This window comes from the organism of the source record quoted next, unplaced genomic scaffold, assembly GCF_019419815.1.
Source record: "Pyrus x bretschneideri cultivar Hongxiangsu unplaced genomic scaffold, Pyrus_bretschneideri_v1 Contig38, whole genome shotgun sequence".
NCBI classification, from domain to species: Eukaryota; Viridiplantae; Streptophyta; class Magnoliopsida; order Rosales; family Rosaceae; genus Pyrus; species Pyrus x bretschneideri.
Window position 1 is genome coordinate 2,551,738 of NW_025999701.1, and position 20,682 is coordinate 2,572,419.

Below are 20,682 nucleotides of genomic sequence, written 5' to 3' on the forward strand. Positions count from 1 at the left end.
ATAATATATTCTTATATTCCTAAATATTATAAGTTTAGGTTATATTTAATATTGTTAATTTAACATAAATACTTATAAATATTAATCATTCCGTTTTCTCATAACAATTCAGATTATGCTCATCTAATCCATACTAGTAAATAACAACCAAAAGTTATCAAAATAACAGCAAATTAAAATAACAATTAGAGTGCAAAAAAAAAGTTAATTTAACATAATATATACTTATATTACTAAATATTATAAGTTTATGTCATATTTAATATTGTTAATTTAACATAAATGCTTATAAATATTATTCATTCCATTTTCTCATAACAACTCAAATTATGTTCATCTAATCCATTCTAGTAAATAACAACAAAAAATTATCAAAATAACAACAAATTAAAATAACAATTACAATGCAAAAAAAATTGATTCAACTTAATAAATTTATTTATTAAAATATTATATGAGATAACATAACTGATTATTTTTTAATTTTGGGTTAAACTTTTTTATTTTTTTTGTTTCTGTTTTTATCCTTGTTCTCTATTTTTTGTAAGTTAAAACTTTTTTTTAATGTTGGGCGGGAATTTTCCCGGTTTTTTTGCACGGGGGAATGGATTGGAACACCTTTGTCAGTCATTGTCATGTCAAATCATGCTTATATTGGTTTTAACCGATGCAAAATTATACACTTTCGAGACTACCTGCTACAATGGATTTTCTGTCAGAGACACTACACAAATTTGTTCTTATTTCGACGCAATTTTTATCTTATTTCGACACAAACTTGTTCTTATTTCGACGTTATGAAAATCTGTTAGGCTAACGTCGGTTTTAACCGACGCAATGTGACCTTATTTCGACGTTACTGACCTTTGAGTGAAAACTATGTCAGGCTTTCAGTCAAAAGTATGTCAGGCTATAATGATGGGTCGAGTCAAACATAGTGTCGGTTTTAAGTGACACAAAATTGTTCTTATTTCGACGCTATGCAAACTAACGTCGGTTTTAACCGACGCAATGGGTCCTTATTTCGACGCTATGCAAGATAACGTCGGTTTTAACCGACGCAATGGTCTTCCACTGAAAAGTATGTCAAGCTTTCTGTCAAAATTATGTCAGGTTATGTGTGTCTAGGTCGAGTCAGACCTTGTGTTGGTTTTAACCAACGCAAAGTTTTCATATTTCGACGCTAAGTTTTTATCCATATTTAATCTTCTTTATTTCCTATCGCTTCCGTGATTCCACTTCTGTCTCTCGTCTCTATCCCCCATTTCTGGCTTACTCTTTCCCCCATTTCAGCCATATTCCTTCTCCTTCCATTAAATTTTGCTATGGATAATTCTCGTGAAGATCAACGTTCTGAGGAACTTCATTTGGAAGAGGACGAGGGTGATGCTGGTTCTTTTTTGAATTGTTATTAATCTCAGTTTTTATTTTTATTTTTTTGTGTGTGTTTGAACTATTATTATGGCTAAACTGAAAATATACATTTGTTTCCTGATTTTTAATTGTGTTTTTGTATTAACAAGGTACATCTCAACGGAGGCGTGGACCCTCAATTCCTACATGGACGAAATAGCTTTGTTCGTTTGATTCGTCTAGAAAATGCATTAGTGATAATGCTAGTGCTTTTTCAAAACATGTAGCAGCGGAGGTTAGGGACTATAGAAATCTCCCGTTGGAGAAAGATTGGCGTAAGGTTACGGAAGAAGATAAGGAAGCTTTCTGGAATAGAATAAAGGTATAGGTGTTTTTATTTTTAGTTGAAAATAGAAGAATAAGGCAATGATTGTAATAATAATTGACTAGCGTGATTTTTTTTGTTTTTTGTTTTTATGGATGTAGGGAAATATTTTTTTTGAAGATGCAGATATAGTAAAAATGCCTTTGATCCGTCATATGACGCTTAAGATTGCGGAGCATGCACACAAAGAGTTTAGAAATAAGTTAAAAAAAAAGTATTATACTAAAAGAGCAGAAGAGGTGCGCAGCGAGCCTCCTCCTGATGTGATTCCTGCCTAATGGGATGATTTGTTGGCATATTGGAATAGAGACAAAACAAAGGTAAACCTTACATGATTTATTTCGTTATAACTTTAAGGTTGCCTAATATAATCTCTTTTTTTTCTTTTTCTTTTTTTTCCAGGAGGTTGCTGAAAAAAATAAGATTAATCGGGGATTGAAATCAATGAACCATACTACTGGTATAAAATCCTTTGCAAGAGTGCGGGAAGAATATGTATGGATTGTACATTTTGAAGAAATGATTAATTTTAAATAATCATATTTATTTTTAGTATGAGGTTTGCTTAAGTTGTTTGTATGAAATTTTATTTTTGATAAAGCGGAAGAAGCATGGGAAAGAAGCAGATCCTGTAACCTTTTTTTCGTGAATGTCATACGCGAAAAGATAAAACATGGATTGATGAAACATTGGAGCGTACAGGGGTAATTGATTTTTTCGTGTTAGTATTTGATTTTATTAGTATTTATTATCTATAGCTTATTTTTCTGTTTTACTATTGAATTTTTGTTTTTAAAAATTGTAATGCAAGGCAACAATGGAGAGCAATATGCAAACATTGATTGAGTCGGGCCAGGAGGATAATGAAGATCTTAGGACCCAAGTTTATGTTGATACTATGGGTCCTGAGAGGCATAATAGAGTCAGAGGATAAGGTCATGGTGTGACTCCTGATATGGTGTCCTATGCATCTTCTTCTACATCAATTTCCTCGAGGAGATCATCTAAGAGTTCAATGGCGTTGTTGATGACTCAAAATAATGAGTTGAAAATGAGGGACAAAAATAATAATAAATGGATTTCGGACCTAGAGAACAAGCAAAATCAGTTGTTTGCATGGTTTATTCAAAGATTTCAGCCACAACCACCGTATAGCCCGGGAACCCAACAATTAGGCCAGAGTCAACCTCCTTAACAGTCGGGCCAAAGTCAGCCTCCCCCTGCATATCCGTATGCTGGCCATAATCAGCAACCTCTATATCCTATGTATCTGATGCCTACGCAACCCATGCAATACATGCAGTAGCCGCTCATGCCATACATGCAGCAGCCGCCTTATCAAGTGCCAGTATATCGACCTGAGATGGTTGCTCCTAGTGGATTTTATCCTGAAGTTCCAGCTGGGGGGTTTTCTGGAATGCTTGCGGGTGTTGGATTTGATGTGGACTTGTCGAGGATTTTTGGATTAGATGGAGGATCTCAAGGAGAAGGTTCTCAAGCAGAAGGATCTGGACGACGTTCAGGTGCAGATTCGGTTGGGTAGTTTATTTGGTTCATTTTCTTGTCGGTTAAATATGACACTATAATTGTTCTATCTTTTTGTTTTTTTATGTTATGTTTGTAATGTCGGATTTAATGCTTGTTACGACGGATGACTTTTTGTATTTTATGTGAAATGTTAAATGTACAGTTTGGCACTGTTGTTTTTGTTATTTATTTTCATTAATGTTTATTTAGACCTTAAAATTTATTATTTTGATTATATATTTTATTTTAGTTGGAATTAATTGAAATTGCATGCAGTTGTCCATCTATTTTTATTATTATTAACAAATATAGTGTCGGTTAAGACCGTTACTAGATTTTATATTTTATTTATTTAATTGTTATCTAACGTCGGTTTAAGGGATATTTTATTTATTTAATTTTATTATAATGTCGATTAAAAGCGACAGTAGATTGCATACTTTACAATTAACGTGTAAGTATGCGTCTCTTTAAACCGACGTTAAAGTTAGTGTCGCTTTAAACCGACGTTGTGTAGTGGCAGATTAAGCCCAAAAAGCGACACTGAAGCCCTTTCACGACGCTAGCAATAGTGTCACTATTCCAATGCGACATTACATTGTTTAATGTCGGATTTGTGCCAAATTTCCGACAGAAATTTGATTTCTCGTCGGTTTTTCCTCCGCCGGTGATAGCATATATTGTAGTAATGACACCACTAAAACTATACCGTAATTCCAACAGAGAATCTCTCCTAAGTTCTAACCTACACCAGCTCTCTCAATGAACCAAAAGAATTAGGGAAAACAAACGAAAAAGAAACATCAGCTGTCTCTAACTCCGATTGAGGCAAATGGAGGAAAGTCAAACTTACTCTGTGTTCCTCCAAACGGCGCCATTGTAGGCAAGCTTTTCAACGCTGGTTTCGTCTTTTCCTCCCTGATTTCTCCATCGACGACACAACTTGGCTCCATGATTTCTCCCTCTAAAAGGGCATCAATCCAACTTCTGTGCTATCAATTAGGCTCTTTCAAATTTCAATTTTCTAATTGTTTCTTTGATTATTGTCCTGGTTAAAATCTGAGTTAAGAGCCCTTCACATTCCCCTAACAGAACAAGACGAGCTAAATCTAAGAGAAAGGCACAAAGCACAACGCAAAGGAGGGCATAGTATCATAAAGTGAAATATAAACACAATTATAACTACTCAAGACTGCCTTAAGGAAAAGCCGGGAATGTTCCATTTCAATAACGTCGTTGGTCTCGCTCTTTAGTTTTTAGATACAAAAGCGATGTTATAATAACATTGTTAGGATGCCAAATGGCAGTATATCATTGTGACAAAGGTAAGGCTGCGATAATGGAATTACTAGATAAAGGCGGTTAGTTGAGGTTGTTAGAGGGTTAGCTTAAGGAGTAAGCTAAGGAATCACTATAAATAGTTGCAGCTGTAATAAGGAGGGTTGTTGATAATATTGTAATGTTTCTTTAGTAAATACAAGTTACTTACGGGGCGTTTGTTTGCCCTCACTAAGTTGGACTGGACTAGATTAGACTAGTTATTAGTCTAATACTGTGTTTGTTCCATGCTGGGACTAACATTAATGAGACTAAAGGGGACTAGCATGGACAAAACCCTTCACTAAGAGGTCTTAGTGAGACCCCCAATAATCATGGGACTAGCTAAGACTATCCTCTCTTTCTCGTCCTTGTCATGCTCAACGACCACTCCCGACAGACTCCTCGTCGTCTCCGGTCACCTAGATCAATCATTAACTTTTCGACTCTCTTTCAGATCCATTTCACAACCAACTTTCATATAAAATATACCAAATTGAAGCTGGGAGTGACAAGATTACGATTTTACCTGAATTGAGGCTAAAATGTGGTCGAATGTGGCCGGAAAATGGCTTGGAAGTCTCGGCCTGTTTGGGCTTCTTTAAATCCATGACAAATTCGAGCATTCAAAGCTAAGATCTTAGTCCAGGGATGGTGATGAATTTTTTGGCGGTGCTAACTTCATCCAATTTAACGAGGGTTGGCCAGAAAACATATCGGGAAACCTGCAACTCGTCAGGAAAATTGAAGCCGTGAGGTTCCGTTCGAACAACGCATAGCTAGAGAGGGAGGGAGGGAGGACAGAGAAATAGAGACTGGAATCAATAAGGAGTTTGACCAGGAATGAGAAAGAGACATGAATTGAGAGGTCTAAGAGGAAAAAAAGAGGGAGAAGGTGGGACAATGAGAGAAGAGGAAAAGAGTGGGACGGAAATGGTAGGAAAAGATAGAGAAAAAGATAAGATCATAATAAAATATTAATAATTTATATATTAAATAATATAATATTAGAATTTGTTAGTCCAATACTGCACCAAACGCTTCACTAAGTTAGTCCAGTTTAGTCTAGTCTAAGACAGTCCAGCTTAATCCTTGAAGCTAATCCAGTCCGAAGTAGTCTGGCGCAACAAACGCCCCCTTACTGTGCAACTACGAAGACGTAAAGTGGGTATCGTAACAACATCGAGTAGGAGGCCAAGGAGGAAATAAAAATGTGAAACTCAACACTCAAAGATGTCACCTCCTACATTGTTATCTAAGTTGCTGAGAAGAAGCTGTAAATTAGGAGGTTACAGTGCTGCAATGCACTCAATTTCAATCTTGGTATCCAATGGCAGCGCCGCTACCTGAAATGTTGAACGTGCTGGGGCTGGAGATGGAAAATCTGCAACACAAAACCATATAGTATAAGTCAAGTTAAATGAACAAGTAATGGTTGTCACCGCAGTGTTGCACATAATAAATTAAAAGAGTCATAGACCAGTTAAACAAAAAAGGACTGTGTGTTCAGGGAAGGAGGGGCGTTAACATAAATTGACATCCCCTTCTGAAAGAGAACAAGATCCAACCTTTCATCATGCTTCAAGCAATCTAGATTAAAAATTAAACGGAGCCAAACCAGTTTTATAAGAACTTTAACAGGTAATTTGAGCGTTAATAATGTGGCGAATGAGATTTAGTTCAAACAACCCAAAAAATTGAAGAGTTAAAGTCAACTTCATTCTATCTACCTGGAAGCCTATCAATACTTCAGTACCCTTACAGCTTACAGTTTTGGGCAGATAGAAAACCGACAGTGTGATTAAGGATTCAATCTCTAATATCAAATTTATGCAGTACCTGTAAGAATATGAGCACAAGTGTAGGTGTATTTTTGGCCATATGTTTGATTTTAAATTGGTTTAGAAAAGTCTTACTGGAAGACGTTTGGATGTTCTAGTTTATATATGATTGAAACTGGGAATGGATTCCTACAAGGATTCTAATAGGAGAATAAGGGATTGTTTGTCAATATAAATAGTGGTAACTACTGTCACAGAAAAAATGGCTCATTATTGGACTTAGACCTATCTTAAGTCGAACATATTCTTCTTTTGATCAAGATCAGATTGTTTCTTACAATACCTCTATAGAACTTACATCTAGCATATAGATTTCAGTGGCCTTCTTGAATTCTTTCAAATCAGCCAACCTGCATGGACTTAACAAACATCTAATTTCACCTCCAAAACTAAAGTCTCCAATCAAGATTGTACAAAGATTGTACAACAAAAACAAAAATCCGTACAGAATAGTCGTTTTAAACCAGAGAGAAATAGTTTGGCCCCACTTGCTTCCAGTATTTCCCCCATATTTTTAGAACGTGCAATAGTTTCGTAAGCTTAAATCTGTCAAAACCAATCAGACAAACAATGCTATAAACCATCCTCTTTTGCAAAGATGACGACACAGAAAAAAACAGTAATTAGGGTATCAAATTTAACTTCTCCTTGATGATGGTTTGAGAGATTAGAAATATTTTACTTAGTAATCTCTTTAAGACTGGGATTAGTGTCATCGTTACAGTACGTATTGACATTTCTGCAGATATACAAAACAGGATTCTCAACAATTTAAGACTCCACAACAACCAAGTGTTAAACAGTATACTCATTTCCTCCCACTGTCACTGACTTCTAAATCAAGAGGAAGTTAATTGGTTTTAAGGTTGTACTTTGACAATTATGCAGTTAAAAGTCAAGAATATTTCAACAACCAAATGCATAAAACTGTCAGCATAAAAATTTATTTACATATGATTATCTCAAATCCAATAAACATAGAACTATATCTAGTACATGAGAATATCAGGAAAGATTTACAAGCCACAGACTGCAAGCCTACTCAGTCCAATCTTCAACATTGATAGACTTCCCAGCCCGTATTTTAATCAGAAAAACTAGCATGGAGGCCTTACAAAATAGGTCTCATATATATATAGCCTAAAGGAAGTTAACTTGGGATGATGGGTCAAAACTTGAACCTAAAGCAAACTCATCTTTTAGCCTTTCTTGATCCAGTTCCAGTGCAAAATTGCATGTTTCCAGATTGGAAAGTTCAGATTCTTTCTTCTACTCTAAGTTGATGTCACAACTGAATATATTTGGCAATGAGGAACCAACAAAGAATTCCGTGGTACATTCGTATTTGTATCCATATTAGTATCATGACAATAAAGGACCAAGAGAAGAAGGAACGCATTTACCAAGACTGTGAAGAAAAGTCACCACAAAATCATTGAAGGAAAATAACATATGTGAACCGTAGGAATTATAACAACTCTTCTGCTAAGTATTGCAAACTCAAAACCCATCCTAACCAACCCAACAAATTGAAATTCTCAAACATATATGTCACCTCCAAGCTCTTTCTCTGAATGGGCCGACACCCACAACCCCGCCGCGCACCCCCCCCCCCCCCCCCCCCCCCCAAACACAAACAGGGAAAATCTGAAAAAAAAGCGGACCAAAATAGAATCACAGCAGGTGAAAACAACAGATTTTTACCCCCAAATACACAACTCATCCAATTATTCTAACAACTTAAACAGAGGCAGGACAATTGAAAAGAAGATGAAGTCTCATGTGGACCCTAACAAATGGAAGAACACATAAAATCGTAAAGCATGGAAAAATCAGTATTGATTATCCCTCCACATTGATAACCAGAAAAATTCAAGAGAAAGAATCAGAATCACACGTTCAGCTAAAGCATCGCAGTAAAGCCATTCAGAATACTTCCTGTGCAGCAAGTAGCAGGTCCTATGAACGTCAGCAGAAACAGTCAGTAATGGCATTGTTGACAAGACGAATCTGCATTACATATCTCAACATTGAGTCTGGATATCATACCCTGCAATTTCACGTCCAAAATAACCTGCTTATACTGAAAGCTCTGGAGCACCTACGCAAGAGATTACAAAGTAACAATCAGTAGAGGACCCAGCGAACTATATTTGTTAAGATTTTTGCATTATTAACACATTTATATTTACAGTAGAGAAATTTTCTCGTATCCAATTATAAGCATAGTGATTCTTCAATGTTGCAACTAGGATGGCTCTTAATTTAACCAGCAAATTTACGCAGCAAATAATTTGATATGGTATCATAGAACATTACGATCGATTTAGACAAAGAAGAGGCATTAGATTGTGATATCTGAAATAATTGACACTGTAAGATTCAGTACTTCCTAGATGAGTGTACAGGAGGAGATTGGATGCTCTGCTTATATTTTCCATGCTAATGTTATGATCAGGTCCAAACTATGTTGTATCTAATATAAAATGTTGTTTCTGTTATAACATCGTCAGGATCTTGAAGCCTACAAAATGGGTAGAGAAGAAATGGTATCAGCGCTTCACCATTGAATGGCATACATAATGACTTTATTAACAATTTTGAGCACATTCTTTATTGCTCAAGAGATGTGAAATACCCGAATATCATGTATTTATTTGCGACTTCATTTACTTACTAGAGTGGTACAAATGTGGAACTATCAGTAAGACAACTGGTTTATGAATTTCCTAAATTTCGGGAAGAAGAAGAGTTCTATATGTTACAGATACAGGCTCATTTTTTTCATATACATACTTTACATTAAATGGAAGAGGGATTTAGGCTAAGCCAAACAATGGGCCGGCATAATAAATTAGCATCAAACTCACTATTCATGAGTCGAACTTACTTGTATTTCATAAAATCTCCATGGCAATCATCTTATTTTGTAGGACTAGGATGTGATTGGACAATTGTAGAATTCAAAGCCTTCTGCTAAACATAAACGAACTTGATAATCTATTGAACAGGGATCTTGTATTTCTACAAAGAAGCTATATATGAGCTTTCGTTATACGTTAAAGGTGACAACTTCAAGGCATGCTTCCCTGCTAAGAAAACCTTCCGCTGGTCGATCTTATTCTTTGAGAATCATTTTTGTGTTCACTCAAATCTAGTCTATCTTTGGTTAAGCACCATTCTCAAGGGTGTCATCAACGGTGTACCTCTGAGTCTTAACTAATTTTAAATCAACCAAACCGAAAAAGAATACAACAGGCACAGGGGACAGTTTTATAGGATTAGTAGCGTGCCGACAGAGGTAATAATACTGCACTGCCGAGCAAATGCATTGAACAATGGCAAGAACTAATCCAAATCGATTACACCCTCCAATTGTACTTTAAAACCACCAAACAAATCCAAATCTGTAACAGAAATACATACAAATCTATATGGAATTATAGAATCCAATAAAATGTTTAATAATTAGTCACTTTATAAAATGTCATTTAAAATATTCTGAAATTCAAATCGATTACACCCTCCAATTGTACTTTAAAACCACCAAACAAACATAGAAATAGAGAGCCACGGGGGACAGTCTCATGGGATTACCAGTTTGCCGATGGTGGAAATAATATTGCTCTGCCGAGCAAACACATTGAATTACAGCAAGACCCAATCCAAAGATGTCAGGCAACGAACGATAAACCATGCTATTTGAAGATGCATCTTTACCCTTCTCCTTCATTTGACCGTGAATGAGCTCCCAGATGCAAGTAACCACACCGACAATAGCCAACAACAAACTGATTAGTGCATAAAGAGGCTTGCGTGGGGAGGAAACCTGATCAAAACCGGCCGACAATATTTCTAATCCGATGCTATTGAGAATAAAGACGCACCCTGATGGAGTAACCTACAAGGAAGTTATAATAATTTCAAATGAACCAGCTCACAAGAGATTTTTGAAAAAATGCTGGTTCAACAAGTATGATCAGTTAAATCATTACTCTTGGCCTGCTATGTGCTTGGACGAAAACAGTGTTTTCACCGTGCAGATCACCAACGCTAATTGCAACATCCTCGCTGGGATTTGAACCAACACATGCCTGCAGCTATGAACTTTATGAGCCCTATTACTATCTATAAGCTTACTATTACAAAAGAACAAAAATCACACGTATCTCAGAAGAAATAGTGAAGAAAAACAAAGGAGATGGTAAAAGCGAGTCGCTGGGGTTGAATTCATCAGAGCCCTGAGAAAATCAATTCAACTCAAATTTTAAAAATATTGCAAGCCAATATGTCAAAGTTATAATTTTTGGTTTAATTATGGTCTTGTGTTTAAATATCTTTCCTTACCACATTATCTTGCTCCTGATAGTCACCATCAGCATGAGGACCAGTGCAATGTAAAGACGACCTACTTGGAATGAAAACATCAGAGCCCTGAAAACGAAAATAAGTTTCTAGTTACAAACTTGCAATACAATACGAGAAGTGTAGATGGTTTAATAATGGTTATCAGTTTTTACTACTACCACTGCCATATTTCCCAGCTTATCATTGTCAGTGCAAGCACGGGGACTCACGCTGAGTGGACGCGGTTCACTGGAGTTGGTACCATCACACACCCGAAATTGTATATGTTAAATGGTGAGGTGAAATTTAGAAGATGTGTTCACCATGATTAGGATTAATAAACTTACCACCTGGTGTGATGCATAGTTGTTGTTGTTGTCATCATGGATACCTTCCGTAAGCAAAGATGAACTGCTGGGGTTCTCATAGGTGTACAAGCGATCAAATCCTGAAAAATCAAAACGAAATAATGAATAAAAATCATTCAAAAATGGAGTTTGACGATCTACCTAAGCCCATAATAAACAGACCACTTTTGATAACAATTAAACGCCTTTGGTAAGGGAATTCTGCACCAAAGTAAATTATCAGCCATCTGAAATTCTCTTTTTGCGAGTACAAATGCTAAACGGATCAGCATCAATCCCACACTAATTCGCACCTTTTCTTCCATTCGGCACTATCTTGTGGCATGCTTTTTCCCTTTGTCTACCCAATGCTCTTAGAAGGAAAGTTAAAGTCATACAGCAGACCAAAAACGCAATCACCAATTACGTACTTCGCACTCTGATTTTTTATAACATTCTATTTATATATCACTTGTCCATTATGAATAATTAAACTTTTACGTACAAAAAAATGATCATTCTGAGGGATTATCTGGTCATCAATCTTTTACTGTGCCCTCTTCTTTAATCATTAGTTTTCCTAAAATTACGTAGATGATCAGTATAATCTTTTGTCTTACTTAACCTAACACTTAAGATTCTAAACTAGTGTAGTCCTCCCTAACTGTAACTTAACACTTCGGCTTCACCAATTCATCTCTTAGGCCATCTCCAACCGAAGGTGGGCCAAAAGACTCGTTTTAACCATCTGACCTTCTAAGAAATTAATATTTTAATGAACAGTGCAAGATCATATTTCTTACTATCTCCAACCGAGGGATCAGAGGGCCAAAGGCCAAACATAGTCTTGTGAAAAGAAATCATCTCCAACCTAGGGCCAAAGGGTCATAGAGGCAAACATAATTTATTATTTTAATTGAATTACTATAGTTACTTAAATTAAATTACCTCAATAATTTTATGTTATGAATTGTCAATAATTTTCATGTTGTAAAATATTTTTTTTATGTTGTTTAATGTTATTTAATGTTGTTTAATATTGTTTAGTATTGTTTCATGTTATTTAATGTTGTTTAATGTTGGCCCCTTGAACCTTTTTTGTCCAGTGGAGCCCACGAGCCATTTGGCTTGGCCTTTGGTCAAAGATGATTTTCGAACTATTTTCAACCCTTTGGACCCTTTAGATCATCTCCAATGGTTGGGCTAAAAGCTAAATTTTTTAGATTGGAAAATTTATCTTTTAGCCCAGAAACAGCTTTTCTACTCCAATCGTTCTAACTTAAAATTTTAGTCTGGGATTATTAAATAATGAACTTAGGCTTTTTTTTTTTGTTAAATTGAATTTAAAAAAAATAAATAAATATGTAGACTATCGTAAATTAATTTTATGAACATTTTAATCTAAAAAAATTTAAATTTTGATAAATATTGGATGAAGTTCACTCCGATTTCTGGGCTAAATTTTGAGGGGAATTTGACATTAGTTTAGCATTTAGCATTTAGCCCAAAATTTCCCCTTGGGTTGGAGTGGGTTTGGGGGGAAATTTTAGATGGTAATTTGATTTTTAGCCCACCATTAGAGTTGGTTTTAGTTGGAGATAACCTTATATACTAGTCTAAGCCCACACACCGTGTGTGTGAAGCAGTTTTTTTGCTTTTCGGGAAAATGTGTGGGAGGGAGAGAGAAGATTACATTAGTACTCGTGATTTTATTATGTAATATCAGACTGAATTGTCTTTTTGTGTTTTTTTTTTTTGAAAGACTAAATTGTATTTTCATTGTCTTTTAATTGAAAAAAGAATTTTGTTAACATGTAGTTTAAATTAATACTCGTCCTTAACCAAGGCAAAAGTACAAAGGCACCGATCACCACCCAGGCCGTCATACACACCCGACTTGTATCCACAAACTAGCTAGTTAGGCAGGAACTCCTTTCTCTCCTAAAGGCAAAAAAATACAAAAAAGGATCATGTTTTCTCTAACTCAATGAACACCATATAAACCTCTCCCCTCCTTTTCTCCATATATAGCATTTGGTTAATCTAACGGAAATTGCCAGTATCCTGCACAACGACCTTGCAGGCATGGGTCTGAACAGTTCAGATCAGACTACAAATAATAAGCTCCGCCGTGTTCAATCAAAGGAATAACCTGCACCTTTTTAGTTAGGCCCCAAAGATTCAAGAACCAACAAAACGAAAAACAAATCCATTTTTACGCTAATGAAAGAGGAAGCTGTTTATCCAATAATGTTGAGCTTTTCCAACAGAACAAAAGGCTCAGAGAAACCTGAATAGGGGGGAAAAGAATGGCAGCGCTGCGTCGCTCGCGGAGATTGGGATAGCTGAAAGTGATGATACAGTGACTTGCTGCGTGGTATGGGTTGTTGAAGACACATTTTGCTTGCTTCACGCACCAACTACTCAACTCAACTGAAACATAAGCAGGGTTCTTATTAAGTAAACAGTATCAGAGATCTTTTCGTTAAAATTCCCTTTAAAAAAAGAGAAAAGAGCAAGAGATAGAGATACCGGAAGGAAAAGAAGAGAGCAAGCAGAGGGAGCTGATGAAAGAAAGAAGTCTATGGACCTCCTTCACTTCTTCACTTCCAGGCAGAAGTGAAATAAATAAGAAATCTTCTTAGTTCATACGATAAATTAGATGTTGTTAAAGAGCCCTATATATAGTGGTTTGGTGAAAGCTTTCCAAAAAAACTAAAGTTTCCAAAAAAACGAAAGGAATTTTTTTTTTCAAAAACTAAAAGGAAGAAAGAGCCAGGAAACTGCGGTGAAAGAGAGGAGTCCCACGTCGGTGGTTCCCAAATAACGTGTTGGAGAAATAACTGGGATCACCTCCGGATTCCAGCCTGCAGAGCAATCTAAGCAAAACATCTCGTTCTTTCATTTTTATCCTGTTTTGTTTTGCACGAGAATTTTCAGTCATTTAAACTTGTTTCTGGGCACAAGATCAAAAATGGACGGATGGGATCTTTCGCTAAGTTTGCTCTGTGGGATCCTAAGGTGATCCCAGTCCAAATAAAAGGAAGAAAGAGCCAGGAAACTGCGGGTTGTAAAGGGAAAGAGAGGAATCCCGCGTGGGTGGGTCGCACGGCACAGTGCTCAACAAAAATAAAGTAATTCAAATACTAGAGTATTGGACCGAACACCGACGGAAAAAAATGGAGGTTTCGATGCTCATAGAGCCACCAGTCCCCAATGCCTACCCCTGAGAAAACCGTGTTGCCGTCTCGAGCACATTTCTCCCTTCTTAGTTTGGAATATCCTCTCCAACTACCTACTTCCATTCTTTTTTAGTTTTCCACTCTCTATTTTGTCTCCTTCTGTAAAAAGATTATAAAAAAAATTAATATAAGATATCAACGTGCTGTTTAAGTGAGGGAAAAGAATCCTGCTCTTCTTAGCTTCTCTGCTGCTCACAAGCCCAAGTTGCATCTCCAATGCTCTGCCAAAATCTCGAACTCAAAGCGGGGGAACCTCGATCGACAGCCCTGTTGACAAGAGAGACAACCAGAGAAGGTAGTTGAGCTCTTAATCAGCCAACCATGGAGCAAGAATATCCCCGTTTAAGGCAAACATCTCAATTTGTAGGACTAGCATCTTATCGGACAATTGTAGGGTTTATTTCAATACTCGCAACAATTAATACTGGTAAACATTTAAGAACTTGTGAACAATGTTCCGCTTCTATACAAGCATTATATGATCACTTGAATCCAGTCGTTGCTTATGTACCATTCTGAAGGGTGGCATAAACTTAATCCAGCAATTTCAGGGAATGGACAAAAAATCTTGTTACTTGGAGGTGGATAGTAAAAACACCATAGCATTCCCCTACTCCTCAATACAACTCCTTCCTTTTTACCATTGTGGACAAGCTTCCATATGTAGACAAGTACAGCCACGATTGACAACAGCAGGCCAATTAGTGCATAGTGAGGCATTGGAGCATCCCCAATAACAGGCTCTATATAGGGCTGGAAAAGTGATGGATATATTCCATTTTAGAGCTTCGAAGAATCTTTGGGGTTTATAAAAGAATCTCTCTCAATGAGAGACTATATCTTTCGGGCTTTATATGAGGTTATATTTATTTATTTATGTAGTAATTTGATCAAGTGATGCCTCTTTTTTTTCTTTTTTTTTTTTTGTTAGCTTTTCTTAAGTTGATTTTTTGACGTGCTATCTTATTATTATTATTTTTTTATGAACCCTTCAATCAAAAAAGTTTTAATTGTGACAAAGTTAAATTTCATCACTTATGAATCGTTTGTTGGATTACATTCCCTTATATCAATCTCATCCCTTGAAATAAGCAAACTCCCACTTCACCCTCTGAAATCATTTGATTTTTACGTATAACACAACAATTTACCTAGCACCAATTGGAAAATTGGTATCATACAATTTTGAAAAACAATTATTTGAAAATTTCACTCATCAATGGCCCATGAACGTTAAATTAGTTTAAAATTTTAATTCTTATGAAATTTGAAATTATTAATTTCAAATAATTCTTATGAATATTAAATCAATTTGAAATTTTAATTCCTATGAAATTTAAAATTATTTGAAAATTTCACTCATCAATGGCCCTTTTTTTTTTTTTTTTTTTTTACAATTTTTCGTTATTTTTATTTTTTTTTATTTTATTTTTTTTTTTTTTTTCAGATGGAGAACCTTCCCGTCGGATGGATAAAAACCAGCTGACAGAAATTCTAGACCAATACCCTTACCTCGCGAGTTAACCTCATTATTCACATCTTGGGAACCAAGGTTGAATGCAACAAAACCACTGGGACTTGAATCATAGAGACATTGCAAATATGAGTGGTAATTAAGGCTGGAAATTTTTTTCCAAAAATCTCAAACCAAACAAAAAAGATCTTGATCCCATACCAAAAAATTTCAAATTGTTATGAGGTAAAAAGCTTAAATTTCAATTGATATGAAATTGGGTAACAAAATTTTAGACTATAGCCCAAAAATCTCAAATCATATATACTAAAACTTGATCTATAGTGTTTTGACGGATTTGCCCTTCAATTATTATCTATTTTCAGCCTTTTCCCTCCACGTCACAGTGAAATTTACTAATATGCCCCTCTTGTACACGTGTTGCCCAACGTGTAAGGGAAGAAAGTAGGAAAAACAGGGGCTCTTTCATTTGCTTCCACAAAAGAATTTCTCGAGCTCTCCCCCTCCCTACTTTCTCCACGAAAACAACACCTCCAGCCCTTCTCCTCACACCGTGACAACTTCCTTGCCGATTCAAGCTACTCAACCATGCATCAACGCCTCCTCAACACGTTGTCTAACTTGCTTTCCGTCTCTAACCTGTTCAACTTCCATTGAGCTTGAGTAAGCAGTCCACGCTTGCCTTCTTTTACGTCCAAGGATAATTGGTATCAAATATTTGCATTTTCATTGTTTGAAGTAGGAGACACCATTTTTTTTCTGAAAATTAATGGCTCTGATTTCAATCATCTTGCAGAAGATTGAGAAACATAGGGTTGGAGGACTTACATAAAGGGTCATAACATACCACAAACCTAGCAATAACCTCCTATTTTAATTTTTGGTAACTAATGCTCTTATTATTGTAATAAGTATGTGTTAGATTCTTATTCATTGTAAGCCTATAGATGCTTATCAAAGACAAAAGATACAAGTTTGGAGAACATTATTATATTATTATTCTCTACTCTCTACTATTTCCTCATTAGTATTATAACATGCATTACATTTTCTCCGAAATCTCAGTTGGGCTATAACCCACCCAACCCAGCCAAGGTTGGATCCTACACTAACAAATGATGCATTTTTTGAACACTTCACAAATATCAATTGAACGGCGACAAACGCCACTAAAACTGTACCGTGGTTGCAACAAAGAATCTCTCCTCACTTGCACCAACAATCTCATTCGACAATAAAAAAAAAAATTAGGGGAAAACAAATGGAAATGAAACATGAGACGTCTCTAACTCCGATTGAAGCAAATGGAGGAAAGTCAAGCTTCTATGTTCCTCAAACTAGAGGAATCGCCATCCTCCTAAAACGACGCGCCATTGTAGCGGCTTTTCAACGCTGGTTTCGTCTTCCCCTCCCTGATTTCTCCATTGGCGACACGACTTGGCTCCCTGATTTCTCCTCTAGAAACAGCATCAATCCAACTTCCGTGCTATCAATTTGGCTCTTTCAAATTTCAATTGTCTTCTTGTTTCTTTGATTATTGTCCGGGTTAAAAATCTGAGAAAGAGCCCTACCCATTCATCTAACAAAATATAATTACAACGGAAAGGAAGGCATAGTATCACAAAGTGAAATACAAACACAAATATGATTACTCGACTTCATAAGGAAAAGCAGGGAAAGTTCCATTTCAATAACGTTGCTGGTCTCGATCTTTAGTTTTTAGATACAAAAACGATGTTACAATAAAATCAACGGGCAGGAGGCCAGGGAGGAAATTAAAATGTGAAACCCAACACAAAGATGTCACCTCTTACGTTATTATCTAAGTTGCTGAGAAGAAGCTGTATATTAGGAGGTTACAGTGCCGCAATGCACCCAGTTTCAATCTTGGCATCCAATGGCAGTGCTGCTATCTGAAATATTGAACGTGCTGGGGCTGGAGATGGAAAATCTGCAACACAAAACTGTTAGAATCTAGAGACTATGATTTCTACTGTAAGGAATGAATCGAAAACGAAGATGAAGGTTTCTGGAGAAATCTCAGAGAGTTGCAGAGAGAATATTCACAGAAGGATCCTTTTCATTCATTCACACTCAGCACACAAGACATGTGCGAGAGTAATACCGTTGGGAAGAGAGAGGGATTCTCTCTCACAAAGTTCAATCTCCACCATTCATGTAATCTACCCTATAAGATAGCTACAAGTGGCAATACACATTACTAACACTAAGATTACATCTCAGCTGTCCAATTGGAATATAATCCAATGGCTCACATTTAAACCTAAATACTAAGACTTAAACTAATATTTCTCTAGCACAAACACTTATATTCCAACAAATATAAGTAAATGGTTGTCACCACAGTGTTGCACATAACTTGTTGAATCAACAGAGTCATGGACCGGTTGAACAAAATAAAGGATTGTGTGTTCAAGGAACGAGCAGAGTTAAAGGAAATTGACATCCCCTTCAGGAAGAGAAGAAGATCCAACCACTCATCACGCTTCAAGCAATTTGTACTAAAAATTAAGCAGAGCCAAATCTGTTTCTACAAACTTTAACAGGCAATTTGAGCGTCAAATTGTGGTAAATGAGATTAGCTCAAATAAACTGAACATTGAAGAGCTAAAGTCAGCTCCATTCTATCTACCTGGAAGTCCCATCGATACCTCGATACTCTTATGCCTCACAGTTTTGGTCAGATAGAAAACAAACAGTGTAATTAAGAATTCAATCTCAAATGTCAAATTTATCTCTCAATAAACTCACATTTAGCATAGATTTCATTGACTTTCTTGAAGTTGTTCCAATCGGCCAACCTGTATGGACATAAGAGACAATTAATTTCCTGTCCAACACTAAAGTCTCCAATCAAGATTGTGCAAAGAGAAAAAAAAAATAAAAAAATAAAATCCGTACAGAATGGTCGTTTCAACCACAGAGGAATAGCTGGCCCCACTTGCTTTCAGTATTTCCCCCATATTTTTCAGAACCTGCAATTGTTTCGTTAGCCCAAATCTTTCAAAAGTAATCACACAGCAATGCTATCAACTATACACTTTTGCAAAGATGACAACGCTAAAAACCAACAATTATGTTAACAAATTCAACTTCTCCTTGATGAAGATTTGCAAGATTACTCTACTTTATGATATGGTGTTGGAGATTACTAATTGGCGAATTGGATTAGATATGTAAGAGAGATATAATTTAAGTTCTATAGTAAACATCTAATTGCACTAACATTAACCCCTAATTAGTAATCTCTTGACCACTTGGATTAGTGTCATCATCATTTTTGCAACAATACGAAACAGGATTCTCGATAATTTAAGATCCTGCAACCGCCAAAATCTCAAACAGTACCAATTTCCATCGACTGTCACTTACTTCTAACTCATAGCAAAGGTTATCAGTTTCGAAGGTTATAGCTTTGACAACAAACCAGTTAAAAATCAAGGACATTTCACCAACCAAAAGCGTAGAAATAAAATCACAAAACCGAATAACAAGTATGAAGTATAGCCAACACATGAGAGCATCAGCAATACCTGCTCTGTCTGATCTACAACATTATCCGACACAAACTTCCCTGTCTGCATTTAAACGCACAACATAAGTTCATATCACCCACTTCACACCAACATTAATGGATTATAGTGGTAAAAACAAAAACAAAAATCCAAGACACAAACCTCAGGAATCAGACCAAGACAACCTGACACATGGACAAAGTTGTCGACTTTGATTGCCTGAGAATACTGACCCAATGCAGCCGGAGCCTTGTCTGTGTGAACAGATTCCTTAATTCCTAAAATCCAACCATACAAAAACTGCCCGTGTTAAATTCACACGCAAAGTACAGACCTTTATCCAGAATTGATCAAAAGGGGTTCCTATTATGCAACCAAACAAAGGAACCGGATTTCTAATCCAAGTAACCAAACAGAGGTAAATGGGAAATCCAATTAAATTAAAATAAACGAGAGAGATTAAAAAGTTGGAATTTACGAGCGTCGGTGGAAATGGCTGAGCAAGCGAAGCGAGAGGAGGGCTTCGATGAAGCCAAAGATCGCCAGAAACTGGAGCCAGCTACCGAGGAAAAGCCCGCGACGGCGGCTAACGGAGCACGGGGGCGCAATGCGCCCATGTCGACCGCCGGCATGTGAAAGCTCCTCGCCGCACACCACGCCATCTCTCTCTCTCTGGGAGTCTCTGTCTCTGTTGGACTCGTTGCCACTACTCGCAGTTTACATGTTTTGTTTTTAGCGTTCAGATACTATATTTTCCCTCTTTTCTTGGACTTTACTTTAATTTTGTTATTGGGCTTTTATTTTGGGCCATATCTGGTTGGCTCTAACCATAGTAATTTTTTTTAAACTAACAATATTATCTCTTGTTCAAAAAAAAAAAAAATCTACATTAAAGGAGAAAGTGTGGGCTTAGTCTCATATTAGGCTAGTAATAATGTGGTTTAAATTTTCATTTGGCGAGATTGTACTTAAGACCTCTCACTTACAAGTGAAGAGGATACAACTAGATAGAAATACCAAGTGGCTCAAACCATCGTATTATTAATCAGTGAAAATGCACAATTTTTCTGTATAGGTGATCCAATGAGGTTTAACTAATTTCAACTTAATGTATACCAAACCATCCTGAAATACCTAAAATATTTCAGGAATCCCGAGGAATACCAAAATTTTGGTTTGGGATTGGTCTTCAAATTCCCGTCCTGAAAATCTTCGGTTTGAGATTTCATACCGAACCACTCCTAAAAATAAGTAGAATATTTTATTTTTACCAAACACTTTTTATTGCTTAACTTTAAAATGAAACAATTTTT

The 20,682-nt window shown here is 36.2% G+C and overlaps 2 protein-coding genes across 12 annotated transcripts; both read right to left on the reverse strand.

The window, feature by feature from the left end:
* Window positions 1-5,857: 5,857 nt before the first annotated feature.
* On the reverse strand, window positions 5,858-14,005 carry LOC125468447. 11 transcript variants are annotated; one of them, XR_007250822.1, is made up of 9 exons: window positions 13,650-14,004; window positions 13,408-13,550; window positions 11,118-11,218; window positions 10,771-10,857; window positions 10,419-10,523; window positions 10,021-10,324; window positions 8,473-8,524; window positions 8,321-8,382; window positions 5,858-5,966 (listed from the first exon to the last, which is right to left on the reverse strand). XR_007250822.1 is itself a non-coding variant. In XM_048564207.1 (8 exons), the coding sequence occupies exons 2-7, from the start codon at window positions 13,514-13,516 to the stop codon at window positions 8,502-8,504; spliced, it is 729 nt and encodes a 242-aa protein (XP_048420164.1). In that variant the 5' UTR covers window positions 13,517-13,550; window positions 13,650-14,004; the 3' UTR covers window positions 8,084-8,382; window positions 8,473-8,501. The 11 variants fall into 11 exon arrangements, 10 of the variants coding, with proteins under 10 accessions (XP_048420163.1, XP_048420164.1, XP_048420156.1 ...); XM_048564207.1 differs by lacking the exon at window positions 5,858-5,966 and having other exon boundaries at window positions 8,084-8,382; XM_048564206.1 differs by lacking the exon at window positions 5,858-5,966 and having other exon boundaries at window positions 8,083-8,524.
* Window positions 14,006-17,494: 3,489 nt separating this feature from the next.
* On the reverse strand, window positions 17,495-20,096 carry LOC103961811 (reactive Intermediate Deaminase A, chloroplastic-like). The gene is made up of 6 exons (XM_009374422.3): window positions 19,848-20,096; window positions 19,532-19,647; window positions 19,388-19,432; window positions 18,756-18,829; window positions 18,606-18,655; window positions 17,495-17,784 (listed from the first exon to the last, which is right to left on the reverse strand). The coding sequence occupies exons 1-6, from the start codon at window positions 20,029-20,031 to the stop codon at window positions 17,690-17,692; spliced, it is 564 nt and encodes a 187-aa protein (XP_009372697.2). The 5' UTR covers window positions 20,032-20,096; the 3' UTR covers window positions 17,495-17,689.
* Window positions 20,097-20,682: the final 586 nt, after the last annotated feature.